The 24,330-nt window shown below is 39.4% G+C and overlaps 1 protein-coding gene across 14 annotated transcripts in view; it reads left to right on the top strand.

Moving 5' to 3' along the window:
- Positions 1-24,330, top strand: part of LPP (LIM domain containing preferred translocation partner in lipoma) — a 759,650-nt gene that overhangs the window by 439,254 nt on the left and 296,066 nt on the right. For all 14 annotated transcript variants that reach the window (XM_061413171.1, XM_061413188.1, XM_061413215.1 and 11 more), the window contains one exon: positions 17,021-17,710. In XM_061413171.1, coding sequence (XP_061269155.1) covers positions 17,021-17,710 — 690 coding nt within the window. The remainder of the gene's footprint in view (positions 1-17,020; positions 17,711-24,330) is intronic.

Below are 24,330 nucleotides of genomic sequence, written 5' to 3'. Positions count from 1 at the left end.
AAAAAAAAAGAACTCCATCCTAAGAGCAATGAGACCCTTTGGGAGATTTAGTAAAAGAAGGCAATCAATTTAAATTTTAGGAATATTCTATTTGCAGCATAGAAAGTGTGTTAGTGATCAGTAAGACATCATTTAAAAATACCTATATCATTTGAAATACTTATAACCTTAAAATTTACTGTAGACCATTATTTTGAATACCTGTTCGCTTGCTTACCAGCTGCATAACATTCCATCAGAACAATGCACCGTGATTTTCTCAACCATCTCCTAATAACTTATTTTTAAATATACAATCAGTGTTAAGTTACTGTCATTTTGATAGCTCTTCGTTGCCAGTTTACCCACCAGAGAAATGGTTTCAACTTCGAGTTGTACCAGTCATATAATTAAGCACGCACTAGCATATTCTCACAGAGATTGTGTTTTATTATTTCTTGACCTGTTAGTTCAACACCAGGCACTTTATGGTAAACTCCTGGCCTGACTGGAGAAAATCACATAGGCCCTTGAGGCAATGATTCGGTGTTACGAGGTCACTTTTAAGTAGACTGTCGTCTTGCCACATCCCTAGATTACAGAACACACTCAGATTGAATTAACCCTCACCACAATGCCGTTTTTTCCAGCGCTAATCACATGCATCCTAGGGACTAAGTGTTCTGTATTCTTTGGGTATTTATATAAATTGAAGCCTCAGAGACTGTCCAATATTAATGACATACCATCTCATTTGATGGTTATTGGGGGGAAAAATTCCCTAAAATACTGGATTTCTAGGTGTTCATATGATGATATGTTAGTTTTATGAATGAATGAGTGCAGGGCCTCCCCTGGGTCATTGCTTCTCTGTTGAATAATTAGGGGTTAAGAAAGGAAGACTTCAGGCAGAATCTTGGTGCTCCCAATTGCCTAAATTTTATTTCTGGGAAAACAAGTTGACATACTGGCATCCATGTCTTCAATATCCAGGGAGCAGTTTGTCTTCAAAGTATCTTATACCCATTCAGAATTCCGTGAGAATTAATTAAGTGGAGAAGTTTCAAAGACAAAAGCTGATCTGGAGTACAAACCATGGTGTACTGTTTTTGCAATTTCAGCCTCCTGAAGGTATTAAGAATAGCCCCTCTCTAGCTGTCAATACACGTTCTCAGAGCCAAAGCATTAAACTGTGAAATTAACAAGGGCTGATACAATGATGGAAGTAAGACATCTTTATGTCTCTCTGACAAGAACTCTTTGGAGGACTTGTCAGGCAGTGTGTGTGTGTGTGTGTGTGTGTGTGTGTGTGTGTGTGTGTGGTTTAAGAGTCTATCAATGAATGAAAATTATATTAGTAGTGTCCCTGTATTGGTAGCACTGTTTTGAACTCAGTGAACCTGATTAAAATCCTGTGATTTTAATTTCAAAAGTAATCTTTGAGATCATTTTAACCATTCACCAGTTTTCAGTTACCACACATGAGGTAATTTTTTCTTTAATGTAGAAAATACAGAAACTTACAAAGATGAAAATAAAAGCTTCTGTTAATTGCATCAGCTGATGCCATTTTAACCTTTTAAAAGTATTTTAAAATCATTTAACATTTTTTACTACGTCCCTTCCTTTTTTACTGTGCAAACACACACACAGAAGTTAGGATACTACAATATTTTTGATGTGTATTAAATTTTAAAATAATTTATTTCATACATATTATTCAAAATCTATATTTTTATGTATATGTATGTGTAAATATATACACACATCAGAGGAAGATCTATATCTTTCACAATATATGATTGTGTTAGAAAAGTATATACTCTAAAATCATCACCTTAAAATAACTGCTATTATCATTTTGGGAATAGATCCTTCTAGCTATGTGTGCATGTGTCTATGTGTATGTGAGAGGTAGAGATAGATGTATATATTGATAAAACAGTGTTCCCTAATCTGTTTTTAAAATGAATAACTTTCTTTTTCTTTTTTTTCTTTTTTCTTTTCTTTTTCCTTGCCTCTTTCCCATCATTTTTTGTTTTTCTGCTCTAGTAATAGACACATAACAAAGTTCACCACCTTAATCATTGTAAGGATTCATTTAGGTGGCGTTAAGTATATTCACACAGTTGTGCAATCATAATCCATCTTTAGAACTTTTCTACTTTCCCAGACTGAAAATGCACATTCGTTAAATAATTACTCGACATGCCTCCTCTCCCCTCACCTCCTTGTTAACCACCGTTTGCTTTGTCTTCATGAATTTCATTACTTATCGTATATCATTGGATTCATACTGTATATATCCTCTTTAACTGGCTTATTTCATCTTAGCCTAATGTTTTCATGATTCATTCCTGTTTTAGCATGTTTCAGAATTTCTTTCTTGTTTTAAGCTGAATATCACAACATTTATGTTTATACTGCGTTTTGTTTATTCATTCATCTGTCAGTGGACACTGGTTGCTCTCACATTTTTGGATATTATGAATAATTCTGCTATGAACATGAGTATATGGATACTTGATAAGAGTCCTTCCCTGTTGTGAGTTCTTTAGGGTAGGATATCCAGAAGTGGAGTTGCTGGATTATTGATATGTTTTGAAACATTTTAATAATACAATATTTCATTATAGGAATGTTCCATCATTTATTTAACCAGTCCCCAAGTACTGATTATTTAAGTTGCACATAATACGTTATTTTTATAAATTACATTGCCAAGAACATATCTTGAAAATGAAGGTTTAACCATCTATGATTATTTCTTTTGGTTAAATTCTTAAAAATGAAAGGTTGGCTTTTGTTAGGACTTCTGATACATATCACTAAATTAGCTCTCAAATTGCCCACAAGAAGTTTACAGAAACAAATATTACCTTCGTCCCTAAGTCTGAATTATATGAACATTGCCCTTTGAAGACAGTTGGGATAATGCCCTCCCATCACTCATAGCCCCCAACTCCAGGTATAATTCCCTATTCTGCTTTAACCTAAATAGGTGGTTCTCAACTCCAGTTTCAACAGAAAATCATTTCTTCCTCCCCTTTTTAATTTCCAGATTTCACTCCCCAAGTAATAGGTCTAAGATAATTTGTATCTAAAAAGCTCTAAGAGAAAGACACTTTGTGTTTCTAGAGCACTCAGTGATTCTGTTTGCAGTTAGACTTGAAAAGTACTTCTGGATATATAGAAGCATATCATACATTGTGCTCTTAGTCTGTTGGATTGTTTTCTATCTCATGGGGTCATCTATCAAATGAAAAGTGTATGACTGGAATGAGCAAGGAATGCAACCGTGGGTATTAAACCCTGAATAATGGAAGACAATCAGTGAGGGGACTCAAGATGCAAAATTAAGTCATTTTCTATATTAAGGGCTTGGAAAAAATGGTAAGTAATTTTTCTTGAGCAAAAAACAAGTAGCAAAAAGAAAAAAAAAAGGATGCATGGCATTATAACTGAAATAGGTAAGCTAGGGTTTCTTTTTTTCTTTCCTTGCACTATGTAAACTCAGACACCAGGTCTGTCCATTCATTTATCCCGTCATGGTTTATTAAGTACCTGCTTGGTGTGAAATTTAATGATAAGATCAAGCTCTTTTTGGCCAGTAAAACTCATTGCAAACATTCAGAATTTACTCTTGGTATCACTCAGTTTTGAATGTCCTTATGACTTCTTTTGTATAAGGATAGTATTAGAAGGAAAAGAGACATGAGCATAGTCCCCTCAAGTCTGTGTCTTGAGCAGTGAAGCTCCTTTTTTGGTGGTTGTTATAGAACGACTTTTATGTGAAGAATAAGATAGACTAGTCATTTAGAAAGGAGGATAAAATGACAGCATTCCTAGATCTTGTTTGTTGTTCAGCTAGAGTCAATCTGGGGAAGTAGTGTGAATTTTCCAGTGTCACTCAGCTCTAAATAGTGGCAAAGCTGGGATTTTTTGATCCTGAATTTTACTGCAGGACCCTTCAATTTAATTGATCATCCTCTAGGGCACTATTTCTATCTGCCAGTATCCTTAACTGAGAATAGAAGTTGGAAAATGCACCTCCTGCAGTACAATTGGCCTGTAAAAATCCTTCATTTGGCTTCCTCGTGTTTGCCCAAAAAAAAAAAAATGAGCATAGCTTTAAAGTCAGAAGAGGAACTCTGATCCATTTTCCACACAGCAGTAATCAACTGACACAGCGCAGCACAGCACAGCAGCTGCCTTGCACCACGGGCTCTTATTTTACACAGCTCATGTCCCTCGGTTGTTTCCCAGATAACAGTGCTAAGTATCACTTGCTGTCTGTTGCACCATTTACTCCATTAGTTTTCTTCTACACAGAAATATTTTTCTGAACCCACATAGACTGAGAAGGCCTCTATGTTTGTTTATGTGAATTTCTCATATGTGGTTTATTTTACTTTTTCTTTACCCAAGAATGATAGTAGTGTTTAGTTGCTCAGTTGTGTCCAACCCTTTGCAACCCTTCGAACTGTAGGCCGCCAGCCTTCTCCATAGGATTTTCCAGGCAAGAATATTAGAGTCGGTTGCCGTTTCCTTCTGCAGGGGATCTTCCTGACCCAGGGTTCGAATCCACGTCACTTATGTCTTCTGCATGGCAGGTGGATTCTTTACCCCATGAGTCATCGGGGAAGAGAGGTAGAATGGTTTTTAAAACTTCAAACTACAGAACAGAACTAGGCTGCCTGGGTTGAATCCTAGGTCTGCCATTTGCTAGCCGTTAACCTTGCATAAATACATGTTAAAGATACATATGCTTCAGTATCTTCATCTGGAAACTAAGGATAAGTAATAGATTCTGTCTCAAGGGTACCTGTGAGGAGTAAGTATAAACTGCATTGGATACAAAATGTTTACGCAAAGTAAATGCTTTATAAGTGTTTACTATTATTATATCTTTTAAAAAATACCAGTTGGTATTTTAGTTTGTTTTTCCTGCCACAAAGATATATGGACGAAATACATAGTTCCAAGTGACAAATGGCCATTAGGTTTTGTTCAAATAACTTTACACAACTGTTGTGAAAAGAAAATTGAAGCTGAAATATTTGTAACCCTATCTTCTAACAAATCAACCATCACTCTTTCCATAGTTTGTCTAGTCCTCGCCCATATGGAAATACCATTCTGTGTAGCCTCAGTTGTATTGTACATATGATTGATTTCACATTCTGTGTTTTTCATTTAACATTTACATTTTCATTTAACATCTTAAGCATATTTTCATGTGTTTATAATATCTAGAACCAAATTTAAGGAAAGCGATTTGAGTTTTATGTTGCTGTGTATATGTCAGACTTTAGCTTTTATATATTTTCCCTTTCTGTTACCTTAGAAAGTTTTCGTTCCAAATAGAAGTCATTTTTGCTCACTACAAACATTTTTGTAAAAAATTTGAATGAAGAATTATTTAGTGCAGCAACTTTGATTCCCTTTGTCTTCTTGTGGCTTTAGCAACTAGCTCAGTGCCTAACATAGCAGAATTTCAGTAAATTTTTGTTGAATAGATACTTTGGATTATTTAGATTTTATGGGATTGGGATATTATAGTTATTTGATAGTTAATTCAAAATATGTTTCCTTTCAATGTGTGTTAAAGATTATTTTTAAATGTTTTAGTTTCTTTCTTTTCATGGTACAGTTATTTAAAATTTGCCACTTGACTCTTTCTGTAGGGGATTTGAGTGAGTATCAAGTAAAACTTACATATATAATCTGACCATTAAAATGAAAATAAGCACTTCAGATGCTTCTTTGAAAGATAGTAGTAATTAATAAATTCCAAGAGTAAAGTCCTTAAATTATTTAGAGGGAGGAAGAGACTAATGAGGTTACTGTAATTAAGCATGCATTAAACATATGAGACTTCCTTGATTGTCAAGTAATGAAATGAGATACCTTATATTTTGCCTTTTTTTTTTTTTTTTTTTTGCAATCTGAGAAGAGAAATGCATTTTTCTTGGGAGACCATTATTCATTTATTCAAATATTTGTTAAATGCCTATTATATGCTATTTGAAAAAAGACAGTGAAAAGCAGCAGTAAAAAGGGGACTGTCTCTAACCCTATGAAAAGAGACATACACAAGCGTGATACGTGCAGAAGAGGAGAGATAGAGTGCTCATTGTGCCAGAGGATTTGGGCAATGTTTCACTGAGGAAACTGACACTCAGGCTGAGACTTCAAGGGTTCTTAGAAATTAGCTCAATATAGAATCCAGAGAGAGGTGGGGAAGCACAGAGATATAATCCATGAGATGGCAGACAGTCTGGCACGTCAACTATGAAAGGAAGTCAGTGTCAGAGAGTGACATGACGTTGACCTCTCAAGGAGAGGCAGAAGAGAGAGACTGGGTCCCAATCACTCCACTAAAGCACTGAAGACTTTTCAGCAGGAAAGTAATGTGATTAGATATGCATTTGGGAGAAATCACTCTTCCTATACCCTCTTACGGGCTTCTCTCATAGCTCAATTGGTAAAGAATCTGCCTGCAATTCAGGAGACCCGGGCTTGATTTCTGGGTTGGAAAGATCCCCCTGGAGAAGGAAATGTCAATCCATTCCAGTGTTCTTGCCTGGAGAATCCTATGGACAGAGGAGCCTGGCAGGCTATAGTCTATGGGGTTGCAATCAGTCGGACGCGACTAAACCACCAAACCACCATACCCTCTTACAGGTGACGCTAGTGGTTAAGAATCTGCCTGCCAATGAAGGAGATGCCAGAAATGAGAGTCTGATCCCTGAGTCAGGAAGATCCTCTGGAGTAAGGAAATGGCAACCCACTCCAGTATTCTTGCCTGGAAAATTCCAGCACATTCCAGCACTATGGTGGGCCATAGTCCATAAAGTCACACGAACATAACTGAGCATGCACATCCCACCATTCTTACTTAACTCTTCCTACAGAATGAAGGATTCATTAAAGGGGAACAAGCATAGACACTGGGAGACCAGAGTGAGTGCTGTTGGATAAGTCCTTGTGGAGAGGTGGTGTAGTGTCTTGGAGTTGGCTTACAATAGAGGAAATGGTGTAATGCAGATGTTGCCTCTTTAGGGAATAAGATCACCAGGATTTGATGCTTGAATGGGATGTGAGGGAGAGGGTCAAGAATGACTTCTAGTGTTCTCATTTGAAAAACACCAGAATGGACAAGAAAACCAAATGAAAGGCATGAAAAGCAGATTGAAGGAAGATGCTGAAACAGTTTTTAACATCTTGAGGCTGAAGAGTGTCTGAGACATCCAAGTAAACGCATGAAATAGACAGTTGAATATTTGGACCTGGTATTTCAAGTATAGATGGGTTCTGCAGATAGAAATTCAGGAGAGTGTTCATACAGAGAAGGTATTTCAAGTTGTGGGCATAGTTCTGGAGAGATTTAATAGAGAGAGAGGAGAAGAGGTCCTGTGTCAGATAAAAAGGATCATTATTCAGGGGCCATTGGGCAACATGTTGACTCAAGTTGTCAGTAGCACTTTTATAAAAATATTGGGAAAGTACTTCTGGCAGAAAGCTATAAAGAGGCTGGGTCCTTGCTACCACTGTCGAATAGACATGGTGGTTCTTGACTGCCCTTTCTATTACAGAAGACAAATTTCTACCTATGACCATGATAATTTGATTTTTCCCTGGTGGCTCAGATGGTAAAGAATCTGCCTGAATGTGAGAGACCCAGGTTCAATCCTTGGGTCAGGAAGATCCCCTGAAGAAGAGAATGGCAAGCCACTCCAGTATTCTTACCTGGAGAATCCCATGTACAGAAAAGCCTGGCAGGCTATTTTTTATGGGGTCACAAAAAGTCGGACACTACTGAGCGACTAACACTTTCACTTTCAGCTTGCAGTTTGACTTCTTCCCAACTTATGAAAAAAGCAAGTCAGTTATTAAAACACTGTAAGGTAATTGCTTTAATGGAGGTCTATACAAAGCCCATTGTGGCTATGACTAAAGTACTGTAGAAATCCTTCTAGGTGATTTTCATTTTTCTATTAAGCATTTTGTGAATATCATCAACATGTTAATCTCTGTGAGCTATTGGGAAGAGGATAGTATTTTAGGATGTCTCCCTGTTCCCCAGCAGTTTATAATATGGTACAGGGGTGAATACATAGTAACTGTTGAATGAAGGTCTCTAGACTTCTGGAAAGACATTACAGAAGAGGCATCACTGGAGTGGAATGCCATTGCCTTCTCCTGAAGAATTAGTAGCAACTGCCAAACAGAAGATGGCTGTGTCTGAGCAACAAAGGAGAAACATAGTGGAGAGTTATAAAGAACAAGTCATAGATGGTAGAAGGAGGTCCTGGCTAACAGATATGAGTAGACACATGAGTGTATGGTCTATTCTTATCTCTACATAAGCCTAATATTGGATGTATACTGTGAGTGATGGTGGAAATAGGGAGGTGGCTGGACAGGAAGGCAAGGGCTAGATTGCAGAGTCCTTATAAAGTGTATTTAAAAAGGTAGAGAGAATAATAAAAAGTTCAACACAAGGCAGAATCATTTGCAAATGAGTCAGGATCAAGTATTCACATTAGAGGTAATATCACTATGACAGTACTAAGGAGATATGGGAGAGAGATAACATTAGGACATGACTATAAAGAGCTCTGAAAAGTGATGATGAAAGCCAGAACTGGGAGAGAGAAAGTGAGACTAGGGTAAAGTACAGGGATGCCAGAGATATTAAGGGCTTATGTAGAAGACATACCCCTCGTCCAAGGTAAGGAGCAGTGCTGCGCTTTGCTGGAGCAGCAGTGAAGAGAAACCCCACGTCCAAGGTAAGAGAAACCCAAGGAAGACGGTAGGTGTTGCAAGAGGGCATCAGAGGGCAGACACACTGAAACCATAATCGCAGAAAACTAGTCAATCTAATCACACGGACCACAGCCTTGTCTAACTCAATGAAACTAAGCCATGCCCTGTGGGGCCACCCAAGACGGGTGGGTCATGGTGGAGAGGTCTGACAGAATGTGGTCCACTGGAGAAGGGAACGGCAAACCACTTCAGTATTCTTGCCTTGAGAACCCCATGAGCAGTATGAAAAGGCAAAATGATAGGATACTGAAAGAGGAACTCCCCAGGTCGGTAGATGCCCAATATGCTACTGGAGATCAGTGGAGAAATAACTCCAGAAAGAATGAAGGGAGGGAGCCAAAGCAAAAAGAATACCCAGCTGTGGATGTGACTGGTGATAGAAGCAAGGTCCGATACTGTAAAGAGCAATATTGCATAGAAACCTGGAATATTAGGTCCATAAATCAAGGCAAATTGGAAGTGGTCAAACAGGAGATGGCAAGAGTGAACATTGGCATTCTAGGAATCAGTGAACTAAAATGGACTGGAATGGGTGAATGTAACTCAGATGACCATTATATCTACTACCATGGGCAGGAATCCCTTAGAAGAAATGGAGTAGCCATCATGGTCAACAAAAGAGTCCAAGATGCAGTACTTGGATGCAATCTCAAAAATGGCAAAATGATCTCTGTTCGTTTCCAAGGCAAACCATTCAATATCACAGTAATCCAAGTTTATGCCCCAACCAGTAATGCTGAAGAAGCTGAAGTTGAATGATTCTATGAAGACCTACAAGGTCTTTTAGAAGTAACACCCACAAAAGATGTCCTTTTCATTATAGGGGACTGGAATGCAAAAGTAGGAAGTCAAGAAACACCTGGAGTAACAGGAAATTTGGCCTTGGAATACGGAATGAAGCAGGGCAAAGACTAATAGAGTTTTGCCAAGAGAATACATAGGTCATAGCAAACACCCTCTTCCAACAACACAGGAGAAGACTCTATACATGGACATCACCAGATGGTCAACACCAAAATCAGATTGATTGTATTCTTTGCAGCCAAAGATGGAGAAGCTCTATACAGTCAGCAAAAACAAGACCTGGAGCTGACTGTGGCTCAGATCATGAACTCCTTATTGCCAAATTCAGACTTAAATTGAAGAAAGTAGGGAAAACCACTGGACCATTCAGGTATGACCTAAATTAAATCCCTTATGATTATACAGTGGAAGTGAGAAATAGATTTAAGGGACTAGATCTGGTAGATAGAGTGCCTGATGAACTATGGATTGAGGTTCGTGACACTGTACAGGAGAACAGGGATCAAGACCATCCCCATGGAAAAGAAGTGCAAAAAAGCAAAATAGCTTTCTGGAGAGGCCTTACAAATAGCTGTGAAAAGAAGAGAAGCAAAAAGCAAAGGAGAAAAGGAAAGATATAAGCATCTCAATGCAGAGTTCCAAAAAATAGCAAGAAGAGATAGAAAGCCTTCCTCAGCGATCACTGCAAAGATATAGAGGAAAACAACAGAACGGGAAACACTAGAGATCTCTTCAAGAAAATTAGAGATACCAAAGGAACATTTCATGCAAAGATGGGCTCGATAAACGACAGAAATGGTATGGACCTAACAGAAGCAGAAGATATTAAGAAGATGTGGCAAGAATACATAGAAGAACTGTACAAAAAAGATCTTCATGACCAAGATAATCACAATGGTGTGATCATTCACCTAGAGCCAGATATCCTGGAATGTGAAGTCAAGTGGGCTTTAGAGAGCATCACTATGAACAAAGCTAGTGGAGGTGATGGAATTCCAGTTGAGCTATTTCAAATCCTGAAAGATGATGCTGTGAAAGTGCTGCACTCAATATGCCAGCAAATTTGGAAAACTTAGCAGGGGGCACAGGACTGGAAAAGGTCAGTTTTCATTCCAATCCCAAAGAAGGCAATGCCAAAGAATGCTCAAACTACCACACAATTGCACTCATCTCACACACTAGTAAAGTAATGCTCAAAATTCTCAAAGCCAGGCTTCAGCAGTACATGAACCGTGAACTTCCAGATGTTCAAGCTGGTTTTAGAAAAGGCAGAGGAACCAGAGATCAAATTGCCAACATCCACTGGATCATCGAAAAAGCAAGAGGGTTCCAGAAAAACATCTATTTCTGCTTTATTGACTATGCCAAAGCCTTGAATATATGGATCACAATAAACTGTGGAAAATTCTGAAAGAGATGGGAATACCAGACCACCTGACCTGCCTCTTGAGAAACCTATATGCAGGTCAGGAAGCAACAGTTAGAACTGGACATGGAACAACAGACTGGTTCCAAATAGGAAAAGGAGTCCATCAAGGCTGTATATTGTCCCCCTGCTTATTAACTTCTATGCAGAGTACATCATGAGAAACGCTGGGCTGGAAGAAGCACAAGCTGGAATTAAGATTGCCGTGAGAAATATCAATAACCTCAGATATGTAGATGACACCATCCTTATGGCAGAAAGTGAAGAAGAGCTAAAAAGCCTCTTGATGAAAGTGAAAGAGGAGAGTGAAAAAGTTGGCTTAAAGCTCAACATTCAGAAAACAAAGATCATGGCATCTGATCCCATCACTTCATGGCAAATAGATGGGGAAACAGTGGAAACAGTGTCAGACTTTATTTTTCTGGGCTACAAGATCACTGCGGATGATGATTGCAGCCATGAAATTAAAAGACGCTTACTCCTTGGAAGGAAAGTTATGACCAACCTAGATAGCATATTCAAAAGCAGAGACATTACTTTGCCAACAAAGGTCTGTCTAGTCCAGGCTATGGTTTTTCCAGTAGTCATGTATGGATCTGAAAGTTGGACTATGAAGAAAGCTGAGTGCCGAAGAATTGATGCTTTTGAACTGTGGTGTTGGAGAAGACTCTTGAGAGTCCCTTGGACTTCAAGGAGATCCAACCAGTCTATCCTAAAGGAGATCAGCCCTGGGTGTTCTTTGGAAGGAATGATGCTAAAGCTGAAACTCCAATACTTTGGCCACCTCATGTGAAGAGTTAACTAATGGGAAAAGACCTTGATTCTGGGAGGGATTGGGGGCAGGAGCAGAAGGGGATGACAGAGGATGAGATGGCTAGATGGCATCACCGATACGATGGATGTGAGTTGAATGAACTCCCAGGGTTGGTGATGGACAGGGAGGCCTGGCGTGCTGCAATGCTTGGGTCGCAAAGAGTCAGACATGACTGAGCAACTGAACTGAACTGAACTGAACTATGTAGAAGACATGGTAGTAGATTAGATTAGAAGCGTGTGTGCACATGTACACATGCGGGGGTGTGTTTAGGGAATGGGTGGGTCATGGGTGAGAAGGGTAGAGGAATGTTAGTTGTTATTCCACTTTGGGCATAAAGGAAGTTGAGGGCTTGCTCCCAAAGTGGGCACGAGATGTGCACTTATAGCCCCTTGTCTGTTCTTGTTTCTTGGCCACAGCCAGTTCTTTCTGGTAGTGGAGACATCCATTCAACAGTTATTGATTATTTATCAGTCCTTCCTCAAGACTGCAAACTCCTGGGGGGCAGGTAGACATGCCCTCTTCATCCTGGAATACTACTCTCCTTCCATTAGCCTGTCAAGCTTTCCATGTTGAAGAAGCCTAGAGAATGATTGATCGACAAACAACCATATTAAAAGACTGCTACAGAGATTCGAGTCTCAGGGAAAAAATATATATGTATGTGTATATGTGTGTGTGTGTGTCATCTTTAAAATGTGCATGATTTTCAAAATTAAAATGTTAAATCATGATAAAACTTCAAGAATTCCTGCAAAAAAAGAAAAAGAAATGAAATGCCAAAAATAAATATTTGGAAATGTCTAATCCAGTAAGTAGAAAAGTTTCGCTATGTATTTAATTGAATATGTGGGCCAGGAAAGTGTTGCCATAGCTCTCTTTTACCATGAAGAACATAAATAAATATGCTTTAAAATGATTCCTGTTCTTTACCCCCTTCCACCTCCAATGAGGTAAAGAATTTTAAATTGCAAATGAAAAAAAATTATAGCTAAATGTGCTATTTTCACACACGTAACTATGAGATAGAAAACACTCAGAGACATGCCGGCACATACACAGCAGAATTTATAATATAGTTTTGAGAATCCTTCTCATCTAGTGAGCTGTTTCCTAGAAGAATGCAGTGGCTCCTGAAATTGCGCCCTGATGCCTTCCTTCAAAGACGTTAGGAATCTTTAAGCCAGTGTGTGTGTGTGCACATGTGTGCATGTTCACCAAGAAAGAAAAAGAGAAATTGGTTGAAAAAAGTTGCTTCTAAGGATTAGGATTAATTCTTTGTTGTTTACTTTATAAATATGACTGGTTTTCATCTTCAAAGTATGTGACTGTTTGGGGGCAGACTCCTTTCCAGCTGCGGTGTAGAGTATGCCTGCCGTTAACCCAGTTGCTCTGTCACTGTCTCCATTTATAGTTGGGTTTGTAAAGTGTTTAAAATAGGAACTCTGGGTTTCTGCTGATCTTGAGTCATCAAAGAAAAGAAAAGCTTTATTCGTTCTTATATTCAATTCCATTCATGCAGACATTTTTTTAAGATTGACATGGTTGACTAAAAAAATCTAACTTTATATGTTTTTAGGTTCAAACTGAATCTTCTGTACTCTCTTCTTCAGAATATCAGGATCTTACTGAGTATTTATCTTGGAGTTTTTTCATGAAAAAAAGTGAAAGTGAAGTCGCTCAGTCGTGTCCGACTCTTTGCCACCCCGTGGACTGTAGCCTACAAGGCTCCTCTGTCCATGGGATTCTCCAGGCAAGAATACTGGAGTGGGTTGCCATTTCCTTCTCCAGGGGATCTTCCCAACCCAGGGATCGAATCCAGGGATCGAACCCGGGTCTCCCGCATTGCAAGCAGACTCTTTAACCTCTGAGCCACCAGGGAAGCCTGTTTTTTCATGATATGTATTTTAACAAATTGCTTAATGTGGAAATAACATCTTCTATTGGGTACTATTGGGACCACCTTCCTAGAGAGGGAAATGCTACTCCACCAAGACACAAAAGGAAATGGCAAGTTGGCCCTATGAGAGGCTATCTAAAAAGGGGGAAAAAAGATAACTCTATTCAACAGTTTCTTATAACTTAACAGAAAACTAAATCTAAAATTACAAAATCCCTGGGAAACTACAACTGAGACAAATCACTAATGATAGGAAAAGATAGCTGTCACAGTCAGAACCCAATAAAAATGATAGCACACAGAAACCAGCCCCTTCCAAGGAACTGATTTATAAATGTCCTGTGTATATAGGTCTATTGGGGTATAGAGAAGCCATTAGGGATGAAATGATAATCTGGGGCTAGCAGAGTCAGAACTGTCTTCCTGTACATTTAAGAGGACCAACGTGCAGGGGAGCAGTTGATTGTGAATCGGAGAAGAGTGTGTTGTAAAAGACAGATCCTCGAAAGTACCAGTGACCCTCCACGGTTGATAGCTAGGGACATCACAATCAGGTTCCTGGAAGAAATGTGACTCAAGAGTTTTTTATTTTATTTTTTATTTATTTATTTTATTTTTTTCCCATTTTTTTTTATTTTATTTATTTTTTTATTAATTTTTTTTAAATTTTATTTTTAAACTTTACATAATTGTATTAGTTTTGCCAAATATCAAAATGAATCCACCACAGGTATACATGTGTTCCCCATCCTGTACCCTCCTCCCTCCTCCCTCCCCATACCATCCCTCTGGGTCGTCCCAGTGCACTAGCCCCAAGCATCCAGTATCGTGCATCGAATCTGGACTGGCATCTCGTTTCATACATGATATTTTACATGTTTCAATGCCATTCTCCCAAATCTTCCCACCCTCTCCCTCTCCCACAGAGTCCATAAGACTGTTCTATAACTTAACAATAATGTATTGGTTTTGCCATATATCAAAGTGAATCCACCACAGGTATACATGTGTTCCCCATCCTGAACCCTCCTCCCTCCTCCCTCCCCATACCATCCCTCTGGGTCGTCCCAGTGCACCAGCCCCAAGCATCCAGTATCGTGCATCGAACCTGGACTGGCGACTCGTTTCGTATATGATGCTGGGCATACACACTCAAGAGGTTTTAGTATCTGTCGACAGGGGCACTGTTGTCCTCTTTGGTTTAACACTGATGTGTTTTCACCTTCTACCTGCTCAATGAAAATAGCATCCCCTAATCACTGTGACAATAAAAGGCATTGCCACACATTTCTAATCTCTCCCTGGTCACTAGGTGACTCCCTCTCCAGCTGAGAACCACTGTATGTAATCACATGTCCCTGGGATTGTTTTAATGTTTATCTCTGGCTGAGATCACCATAAAGCTATCCTCAAAAAGCCATATATCTAAATAGATCTACTTGGATATTATGGCGAGAATAGGATAGCTGTACCATGTCCAGCCCCACAGCCACATCCCAGGAGGGAAGGAGGAAAGGGGAACACTAGGAAGGGATGATGCTATGTCAGGAGAGCTCTAGTTTTTCCAGAAATGCTTTGCATACATCTCATTGGCCTGAGCTGCATCATATGGCAACTCCTGCATGCAAAGTAATCTAGGGAAGTGTGAGCATATTGCTGCTCTTAATAAAACTGAAATCTTTTGAGTAATGAAGAAGGGGAGTGTGTATGAGAAAGCAGTTGGCAGCACCTGCACCCCTGCCATGTATATCTGTCTAATGGCTTGGTGTGAGTAAATGACACTAGAATAATATAGTCTTATATTTTTTTTTTGTTATACATATTGGAATTTATTTGGAAATTAATGAACAACCAAAATAGGGTATAGTTATTCATTTCTTGTATTAACAAATCTAATCATAGTAGGGAAGAGCAAAATTAAAACATTGTTACTGGCATGTTTACAGATCCCTAATAGATCAGTGCCTCAGGATGCATGTTTGAATTTCCAGCCTTTACTTATTCCCAGACTAACCAAGACATCTCACAGTTAAGCAAAAGGTCTCTTAATCTTTGTGCTCTTGGGTCCTTTTTAGGATATTCAGCAAGTATTTTTGAATTGAACAAATGAATGCAATAGAAATAGAAGACATAAGGGCGGAGAAGGCTGCTTTTGTGTTATCTTTAGTAAATCACTGTTAACAGGAATCTTTGATCCTAAACTTAGTATTTCTTTGATTGTGCCAGGGGTGTATATTTATTCCTCTCAATGCTTCTCATTTTTACTTTTGTTCCCTCTGTTTAGCCCTTCCCCTCTCTTTTTCTAGTATTGCACTTTATGGTGATCAAGTCTTTGGGCAGTTTGTTTGAGATCACATTGTTCAATTTATTTTCTCTTGGCTCTGATATTTCAGTATATATTTTAAAAAGTCATTACCAAGTCCACTGTCATAATTTTTTTTCTCTATTTTTTAAAAAAGAGCTTTCTCTCTTACATTTTGATTTGGGGGTATTCTTTGTATGTGGTGTAAAGTAAGGGTCCAGCTTCATTCTTTTGCATGTTGATGTCTGGTATTCCCAGCACCACTTACTATAAAAACTATCCTTTCCCCATCAAATGATCTTGGCACCCAAGTCAAAAGTCAAGTGACCGTGTATGCAAGGGTTCATTTCTAGGTTCTCTGCTCTATCTCATTGGTCTATGTTTGTCTTTATGCCAGGAGAACATTGTTTGCTTATTATAATTTTGTAATAAATTTTGAAATTGCATGTGGGAACTTCAATCTTCTTTTAAGGTTGTTTTGGCTATTCAGTCTCTTGAGATTCCATTTTTCAGAAAAGTTCAGTTGGAATTTTTACAGGGATTACATTAAATCTGTAGATTCCTATGGATAGTATTAACGTATTTACAATATTGTCTTTCAATCCATGAAGATTGCGTGTCTTTCCATTGAGTTGTGTCTTCTTTAATTTATCAGCAGTATTTTGTACTTTTCAGTGTGTAATTCTTTCACCTCTTTGGTTAAGTTTTTTTTTCTTTCTTTCTGATGTTATTATAAGTGGAATTGTTTCCTTAGTTTCTTTTCTGGATTGTTCATTGCACAGAAGCACAGTTGATTTTTGTGTTAGTCTGTGAACTCTTAGATGGCAGGAGCCATGCCTTCTTTTTGTTTTGCAGAATTAATACAAAAATATAATAACATTTATTAATATTTGTTTATGTATATTTATTTTACATTAGCAGTAATCTTTGTCTTTTTTTTTCCTTTTCTCTCTCCTGCTTTAGGGTACTACTAGTTCAACAGCTTCTCCTCCAGTCTCCACCCCTGTCACAGGACATAAGAGAATGGTCATACCAAACCAACCCCCTCTGACAGCAACTAAGAAGTCTACAATGAAGCCACAGCCTGCACCCCAGGCTGGACCAATCCCTGTGGCACCAATTGGAACACTAAAACCCCAGCCTCAGCCTGTCCCAGCTTCTTACACTACAGCATCCACGCCTTCAAGACCTACCTTCAATGTGCAGGTGAAGTCAGCCCAGCCCAGCTCCCATTACATGGCTGCTCCTTCACCAGGACAATTTTATGGTTCAGGGCCAGGGGCCCAAGGTTATAACACTCAACCAATTCCTATGTCTGGCCAGGGTCCACCTCCTTCTACACGGGGAGGCATGGATTATGCATATGTTCCACCACCAGGACTTCAGCCTGAGCCTGGGTATGGGTATGCTCCCAACCAAGGACGCTATTATGAACCCTATTGCGCAGTGGGGCCTGGCTATGGGGGCAAAAATGACTCTGATCCTTCCTATGGTCAACAAGGCCATCCAAATACCTGGAAACGGGAACAAGGGTATACTCCTTCTGGCCCTGGGAACCAGAACCCTGCTGGGATGTATCCAGTTGCTGGTCCCAAGAAGACCTATATCACAGATCCTGTTCCAGCGCCCTGTGTACCACCACTGCAACCAAAGGTAGGAAACTTATTAACATAGTGGTGGGAATAAAAGGGTACCTATCTTGGCCTGCCTTCCCCAGAAAGCAGATCCTAAGGCAAAAGTGTTAATATATGTGCTACTTTTATTTCATTAAAAAGTACAGTCTGAAGGAAGCACTTGGATAGAGGCAAGAAAATGGGGAGATCCTACTTGGAGATATGGGAAAGTGTTATCAATATGAAATCTGTTAAGTATCAAGTACAACTAATTGTTCAGTTTTGAAGGACCAGCTTCCAAAAGACCATATGAACCATAGCAGCTCAGGATAATCTCTTCCATGGGAAAGAAGGAAAAATAATTTATTTTCCCACTCTTGTTTCCTGTTGATCAAAGCCTTCTACCATGGGTTAGAGACTTCCTCACACTTAGATGTTGCATTTACTTGGTCACTAAATAGATCTGAAGCATCTGATGTCTTAGCAGGGGTAGGGAATCCCTAGGTGTGGAGGTGAGAGGTGCTCAGGGCAACCCAAGATGAACTGCTGTCAGATTGGGCTCTTGTGAAGGTGGTCACAACCCAGGCAAAGTTGGTGCCACAGTGACTGCTAGGGAAGAACAAGTGGATAAGGGCCCAGGAGACAGCTGAGGCTAAGGTAATACAGATACCTTATCTAATTTTCTTTGGGAGGGGGCTGGAGTACAGTGGCCCTTGTTTATCTACATCAGTGATCCTCCAGGAAAAAATATTACTCTCCAACCTTTAATTCTATTAGGCAACTTAAAAAAAATTTCTTTATGACAGTTCTCTTATTTATTGTTTGATTTAATTTCAAGCTTGTATTAGTTTTAAGTCAACATGTTTAGTTATGAACTTCTTATGAATAGGCAACATACAATACTATACACACCTACTCACCTACAGCTTGGGTTTTTCTTGACTGCTGGAACCAACATGATCATGTTTCCTCTCACCTTGAAAAGAGGAACCAAGGAGAGTTACTTGGAAGGAGTGAGATGGAGAAACAAATCTAGTTTCCAGCCATTGTGTTAAAACCAACCTTTCCCTTCCCTTTAGTCAGAACCATGAGAAATCAGAAATTGGAGAAGCCTGGATTAAATAGAAGTTCATTGGTAACCTGGGTGGATGGAAGTTTGTATTATATATATTTAACCCTTTACACATTTGAGATCGTCAATTTCAAGACATATCCATTTGCATTTTCAATATTATAACAAAAATTAGTAGGTCCTCACTCTTCCAGGGAGTTTATTCAATCACTGTTCTCACATGAAAGCATCAGCTCTGGTGCAGGTGGATTTTAGGTTCCTTAGGGGTAAGGAACCCTTCCTAGCAGGTGAGGCCTGAGGATAGCTAGAGGTATCCATCTATCTTACAAATGCCCATTACATAGAAGTGAACCAGCCATGATCATTTTCCAACATAAAGACTCCAGGCAAAAAATGTTAAGTGTTTTTGAGACATTACTCTTGGACAGACTTTCTTTTGAAAAAATCTCTTTATGAAAAGAAATGTTATTCAGGGTTTTCTGTTTTATTTTTTTTTTTAAATATTGCCCAAAATAGCCAACCTGGGCAGCCTTGCCCTTTGTTAACATTGCAGTATATTTGTTTTCATCCCTCCTGGCCCTGAAGTGACCTGTTGAGAAAAAAATGGGGTTATTCAGCTTTACCTCACTTTGGGACAACCGCAACAAATTCTCCTATAGAAGATTGAAAGTTTAGGTTGAGACAATGGCCTTCACTGTTTAAGTTCAAGTAGCTATGCAGTTTTGCCCTGTCTGAAACACCCTGACTGTAATAGGATTACTGGGTGATCATCATAAGGGCAGGGGACTCAGGCCTGAGTTGTTTAATGATCCTATTACCCAACCTGGGGAAACAGACATGAGACAGAGCAAAAGTATGTCTAGGTGGAGAGAATGACCTGGTGAGAACTACTGAACCCAAATTCAAGTTTCCTGTTTTCCCACCATGTCTCTGGACAATCTGGAACCAATCCAGTGGAATAGGAAAAAGAATCCGCACCCACTGCAAGACCTGGATCTAAACTATTAGGTCCAGACATATCACTAATATTTGGTCCTGTCTTCATCAACTTACTTGAGATGACAGAATGAATTTCTATTAACCACTCTGCAGAAAGCCTGAAACTTTATTTTCCTTATTGGAATAAGATAATTATTCAGGGTGATCTATTCCAATATTGAAGATCCTGGATATCAATAGATTTCTTGTCATTAAAAAAAAAATCTGAAATATTTATTTTTCAACAGTGTCGTGTGTTTTAACATCATACTATACATTTTAAAAATGTAAATCAAATCATGTACTTTTTGCAGTGATTATTAAGGAGAGTGGTTGTCTGGGGTGTGTTGGGGGGCATTGATGGATGAAGGGGTGGTCTCTTTCACAGTTGGTCTTTGAGCAGAACACTACTGTATTCAACTGCACCTGTTCACAGAGGACCCTATTGTCTCAAATAGTGACTTGGCTTGGCTAAGCAATGTAACTCTTGGCTTGAGAAACGAGCTCCTAATTCTAATCCTAGTTCCTCCCTTGACATTCTTCTTTCAGCTTTAGGAAAGCCTCTAGACCTTTTTATGTCACGCTCTCAGCCTCAGTAAAGTGGAATGTCATCTTCACTAATTAATTAATGATTGCAAAGGGCCTGGAAATTTCCAAGGGCTGAATAATTGCCAAGTGAGGACTTGGATTCAGCTTTTACACTGGCTTTATTTCCAACTTTTTTAGGCACCGATGGAAAATATACCTCTGTGGCTTAAACAATTATCTTTTGTTACCTCAAGAAGTTCTTAGGGATTTGGCATTTAACCCATTAAGGAAAAAGGTTTTTAAAAATGAAAGAAATGAATCTCCTTTATGTTTGAGAAAAGCTGCTTTAATTTCTCCATGCCGTGGTATAATATAAAAGAGGAGGTAGAAGAAAGGAAGGAGAAAATAGGAAAGAAAAGGAAAAGAAAAAGAAAGGAAAAAAAGAATGAGGAAAGGAAGGAGAAGCCCAAATCAGAACCTGCAAGGCTTAGGGGATCGTGATTATATTTGTGTTTCCATAATGTGCTGAGCAATGAATTTGCATGCTACAGTAGACCATAATGTGTTTCCTGGACCATCTGAGCTGAGTTCCTTGAAAAATATTGTTATAAGCAAGTTTTTTTAGTTGTTTAAGAGAGAAATGTTCCCTTCTTGCTGGAAATCCTCTTAAAGTCACAGTGGAATCTCTTCTCTTTGCCATTTTATAAAAGCTTATATCTGTGAGTTGCTGTGTTGTTCACAGAACTTTTCCCTGTGTGTTAGCTTCACATTCCTGTGAGATGGGATGCGTATTTTCTCTAATTTTCACGTGAGGTGAGTCAGCTTTTGAAAGCCCCAGAGTAAGGACCTCGAGGTTCCACTTCCTTGTCATAAACCTAATCTATGACCGCCTTGGCTCTGGTGAAGAGACAGAAGTTATTGTCGTTCAGTTGCTCAGTTGTGTCCCAACTCTTTGCAACCCCATAAACTGCAACAGGCATTCACTATTTCCCAGGGTTTGCTCAACTCATGTCCATTGAGTCGATGATGCCATCCCACCATCTCATCCTCTGTCACCCACTTCTTCTGTTGCCCTCAGTCTTTCCCAGCATCAGGGTCTTTTCCAGTGAGTCAGCTCTTCACGTCAGGTGGCCAAAGTATTGGAACTTCAGCTTTAGCATCACTCCTTCCAGAGAATATTCAGAGTTGATTTCCTTTAGGATTGATTGGTTTGGTCTCCTTCCTGTCCAAGGAACTTTCAAGAGTCTTCTCCAGCACCATACTTTGAAAACATCAGTTCTTTGGCGCTCAGCGTTTACTCCATAATATGAAGAGTGCTGGTACTATGCATCTCGGGAAAGCTGTGGAGGCCCACCTGGTGTGGGAGTTAGGTTACATTCTAAATCATCTGGTAAAATTTCCTTGGAAAATCTTTCAAGATGGGGAGAACTTGGAGATCAACAAACCACATTTTGATAAATCCAACACAAAGTTTTGTGTTGGTTTATTCAGAGTCAGAACATATCACTGCTGTTCATTTAGTGTTTGAAACTGGGAGATATTTAATGTTTCAGAGGAGAGTGAAGGTAATGAACTGCTGGGGTCAGTGTTGACAGGCCCCCAAGACCTGGGAATTGTTGAGATTAAGAAAATATCTGAGAATATAGTAGCATTTCAAATATTCAAATAATATCAAAATATTTAAATTTCCTTTAATTGTGGAAAAGAGAAGGTGGTATAGATCGGGTGTCCAGCAGAGAATTGGTGGCATTTGGGAGAAAGCTTTAGGGTAAATCCTCTTACTAAATATCACGCAATTCCAGGATCAGAGAAACCAAGAAGAGATAGGATATGGAGAGGGATGGATACAGATACAGGTTTTGGGTCAGATGCTAGTAATACTTGGATCTGTATAAAGCTGAAGATGGAGGAGATTGCTTGTAGAGGACAGTGACTGTAATATTAGTAATTCCTCTTTACACAGGGCTTTTCCGTTTCCAAAATGCTTTGTGGATTTCGCAGAAAAACATGAGTGATAAGCACAGATAGAGGTGTTTGTCTCTCTTTTACTGATGGGGATTCAAAAGCTCAGTAATAAGAGTCACTCACCTAAGTTCATATGCCAAATTCATGGGTGAGCCACAATTCCAAATCAGGGTTTTTGAAGGCTGTCCTCTTGCTTTCTCCACCTAGTAAACCGTGGGTGTTGTTTTGGTGTTTGGGTGCAACGACTGCCACGTCAGCATCTCCAGCCACTGTGTGTGGCTCTGCTGTGGCCCTCCCGATGGGCAGACACGTCGGTGGGCTCTGGCAGTCATGGTGCTGTGTCATGAGATTAACAGCTGGAGGGGGAAGCACCAGTTGAACCCCTGATGGGCACCCAGCCTTGGCATTGTGGGACTATGCTTCCTCTTCCTCATCACCCATGTACAATTTATCCCAGTGTTTCTACCTTCACAATATCTCAATTCTGCTTTCTTATTGCGATCCGCCTTGCTACTGTCCTGGTTCAGTTGTCCCACCTGAGCCGTTGAAATGGCTCTTAATGGCTGTCTCTACCTCTAGTCAGAGGCACGGTTCAATCCCTGGGTCAGGAAGATTCCCTGGAGAAGGGAATGGCAACCCACTCCAGTATTCTTGACTTGGAAATCCCATGGAAAGAGGAGCCTGGCGGGCTACCACCCACGGGGTTGCAAAAGAATCAGACACGACTGAGTGTACACGCTTGCATATGCTACCTCTAGTCTTACTCCACACTCATTCATTCTATACATGCTACCAGATTAATATTTCTACTCTACAGCTCTGCACTTGTCACTAACTGCCTTTTTAAAAAAGCCGTCAGAAGTTCCAAGCCAGTTATGGGATGAATTGAAACTCCAGCGTAGATTCCAGTTTTATATCCCCCTTTAAGCACCCCAGCTTCCAGCTAAGAAATTACCTGCCTAGATACTTCTCACCTTGGTACCTTTTGTCATGGAGCACCTTCTTTCTTGAATGCCTTCCCAGACCTCCCTGCAAATTAAATATTTGCATATTCAGTGTGACCCATTAAGACTGAGCTAAAGTGGTCATCTCTCTTGTGAAGTTTTGTCTTTCTAAAATTAAGCTGTGTGGTTTTTACTCTGTCATGGAAAGTTCCACACTTTTACTGTACTAGAATCATTTATGTGCTTGTCTTCCACCAACCTATGCATGCGTGCTAAGTTGCTTCAGTCATGTCCGATCCTTTGTGACCTCATGGACTGTAGCCAGCCAGACTCCTCTTTCAGTGAGTTTCTCCAGGCAAGAGTACTGGAGTGGGTTGCCATGCCCTTCTCCAGCGGATCTTCCCAACTCAGGGATCAAACCTGTGATTCTCATGTCTCCTACATTGGTAACTGGGTTCTTTACCACTAGAGCCATCTGGGAAGCCCCACCTACCTAAGATTTAGAGGATAAAAATCAGATGGTATCTGAACACTGTTTTCTACTGAATAACTAAGACAGTACATAATACATTCTTGTTTAATGAAGATGCTTGAAGAAGTGTCCTATGTCCTAGTAAAGTAAGGAGTAAGCCCTGCTTTAGAACATAGCAGATTGGTCACCCAAAACCCAAACCTACACCACCAAATCAGCTTAGGCGAACTCATTAACACACATGTTGTCACATCAGCAGCTTAATATCTAAAGTAGCTACGCAATTTCTCATGTTCACAATTGTGCTAATATTTTACACTCCTTCTGGAATACATGTGTTTATGTTTATGCTTTTATGTGCATAGTGTGTTTTACTTTCTGCATTTGCCGAATGTCCGTAGAATTTGTTGATTGGGATTCTTTCGTTATCTCTTTGGGGTTCAATTTATATGCAATAAAATGTATGCACCCGAGTGCATCACAGTCGGGATAGAGAACATTTCTACTTCACCATGGAGGTTTCTCAGGCCCACTTGCAGTCAGTCCCCTTTACCTTCAGCTCCAGGCAACCTTTATGCATTCTAACATGGATCATTTTTACCTTTGCTAGAATTCCATATAAATAAAATCATATATTAATCGTATACAGTCTTGCATCTAGACTGTTTTTACTCATAATTTTTTGAGCTTTATTTGTATAT

This window comes from Bos javanicus, chromosome 1 (assembly GCF_032452875.1).
Source record: "Bos javanicus breed banteng chromosome 1, ARS-OSU_banteng_1.0, whole genome shotgun sequence".
Lineage (NCBI taxonomy): Eukaryota > Metazoa > Chordata > Mammalia > Artiodactyla > Bovidae > Bos > Bos javanicus.
This window is presented reverse-complemented; position numbering and strand designations above follow the sequence as displayed.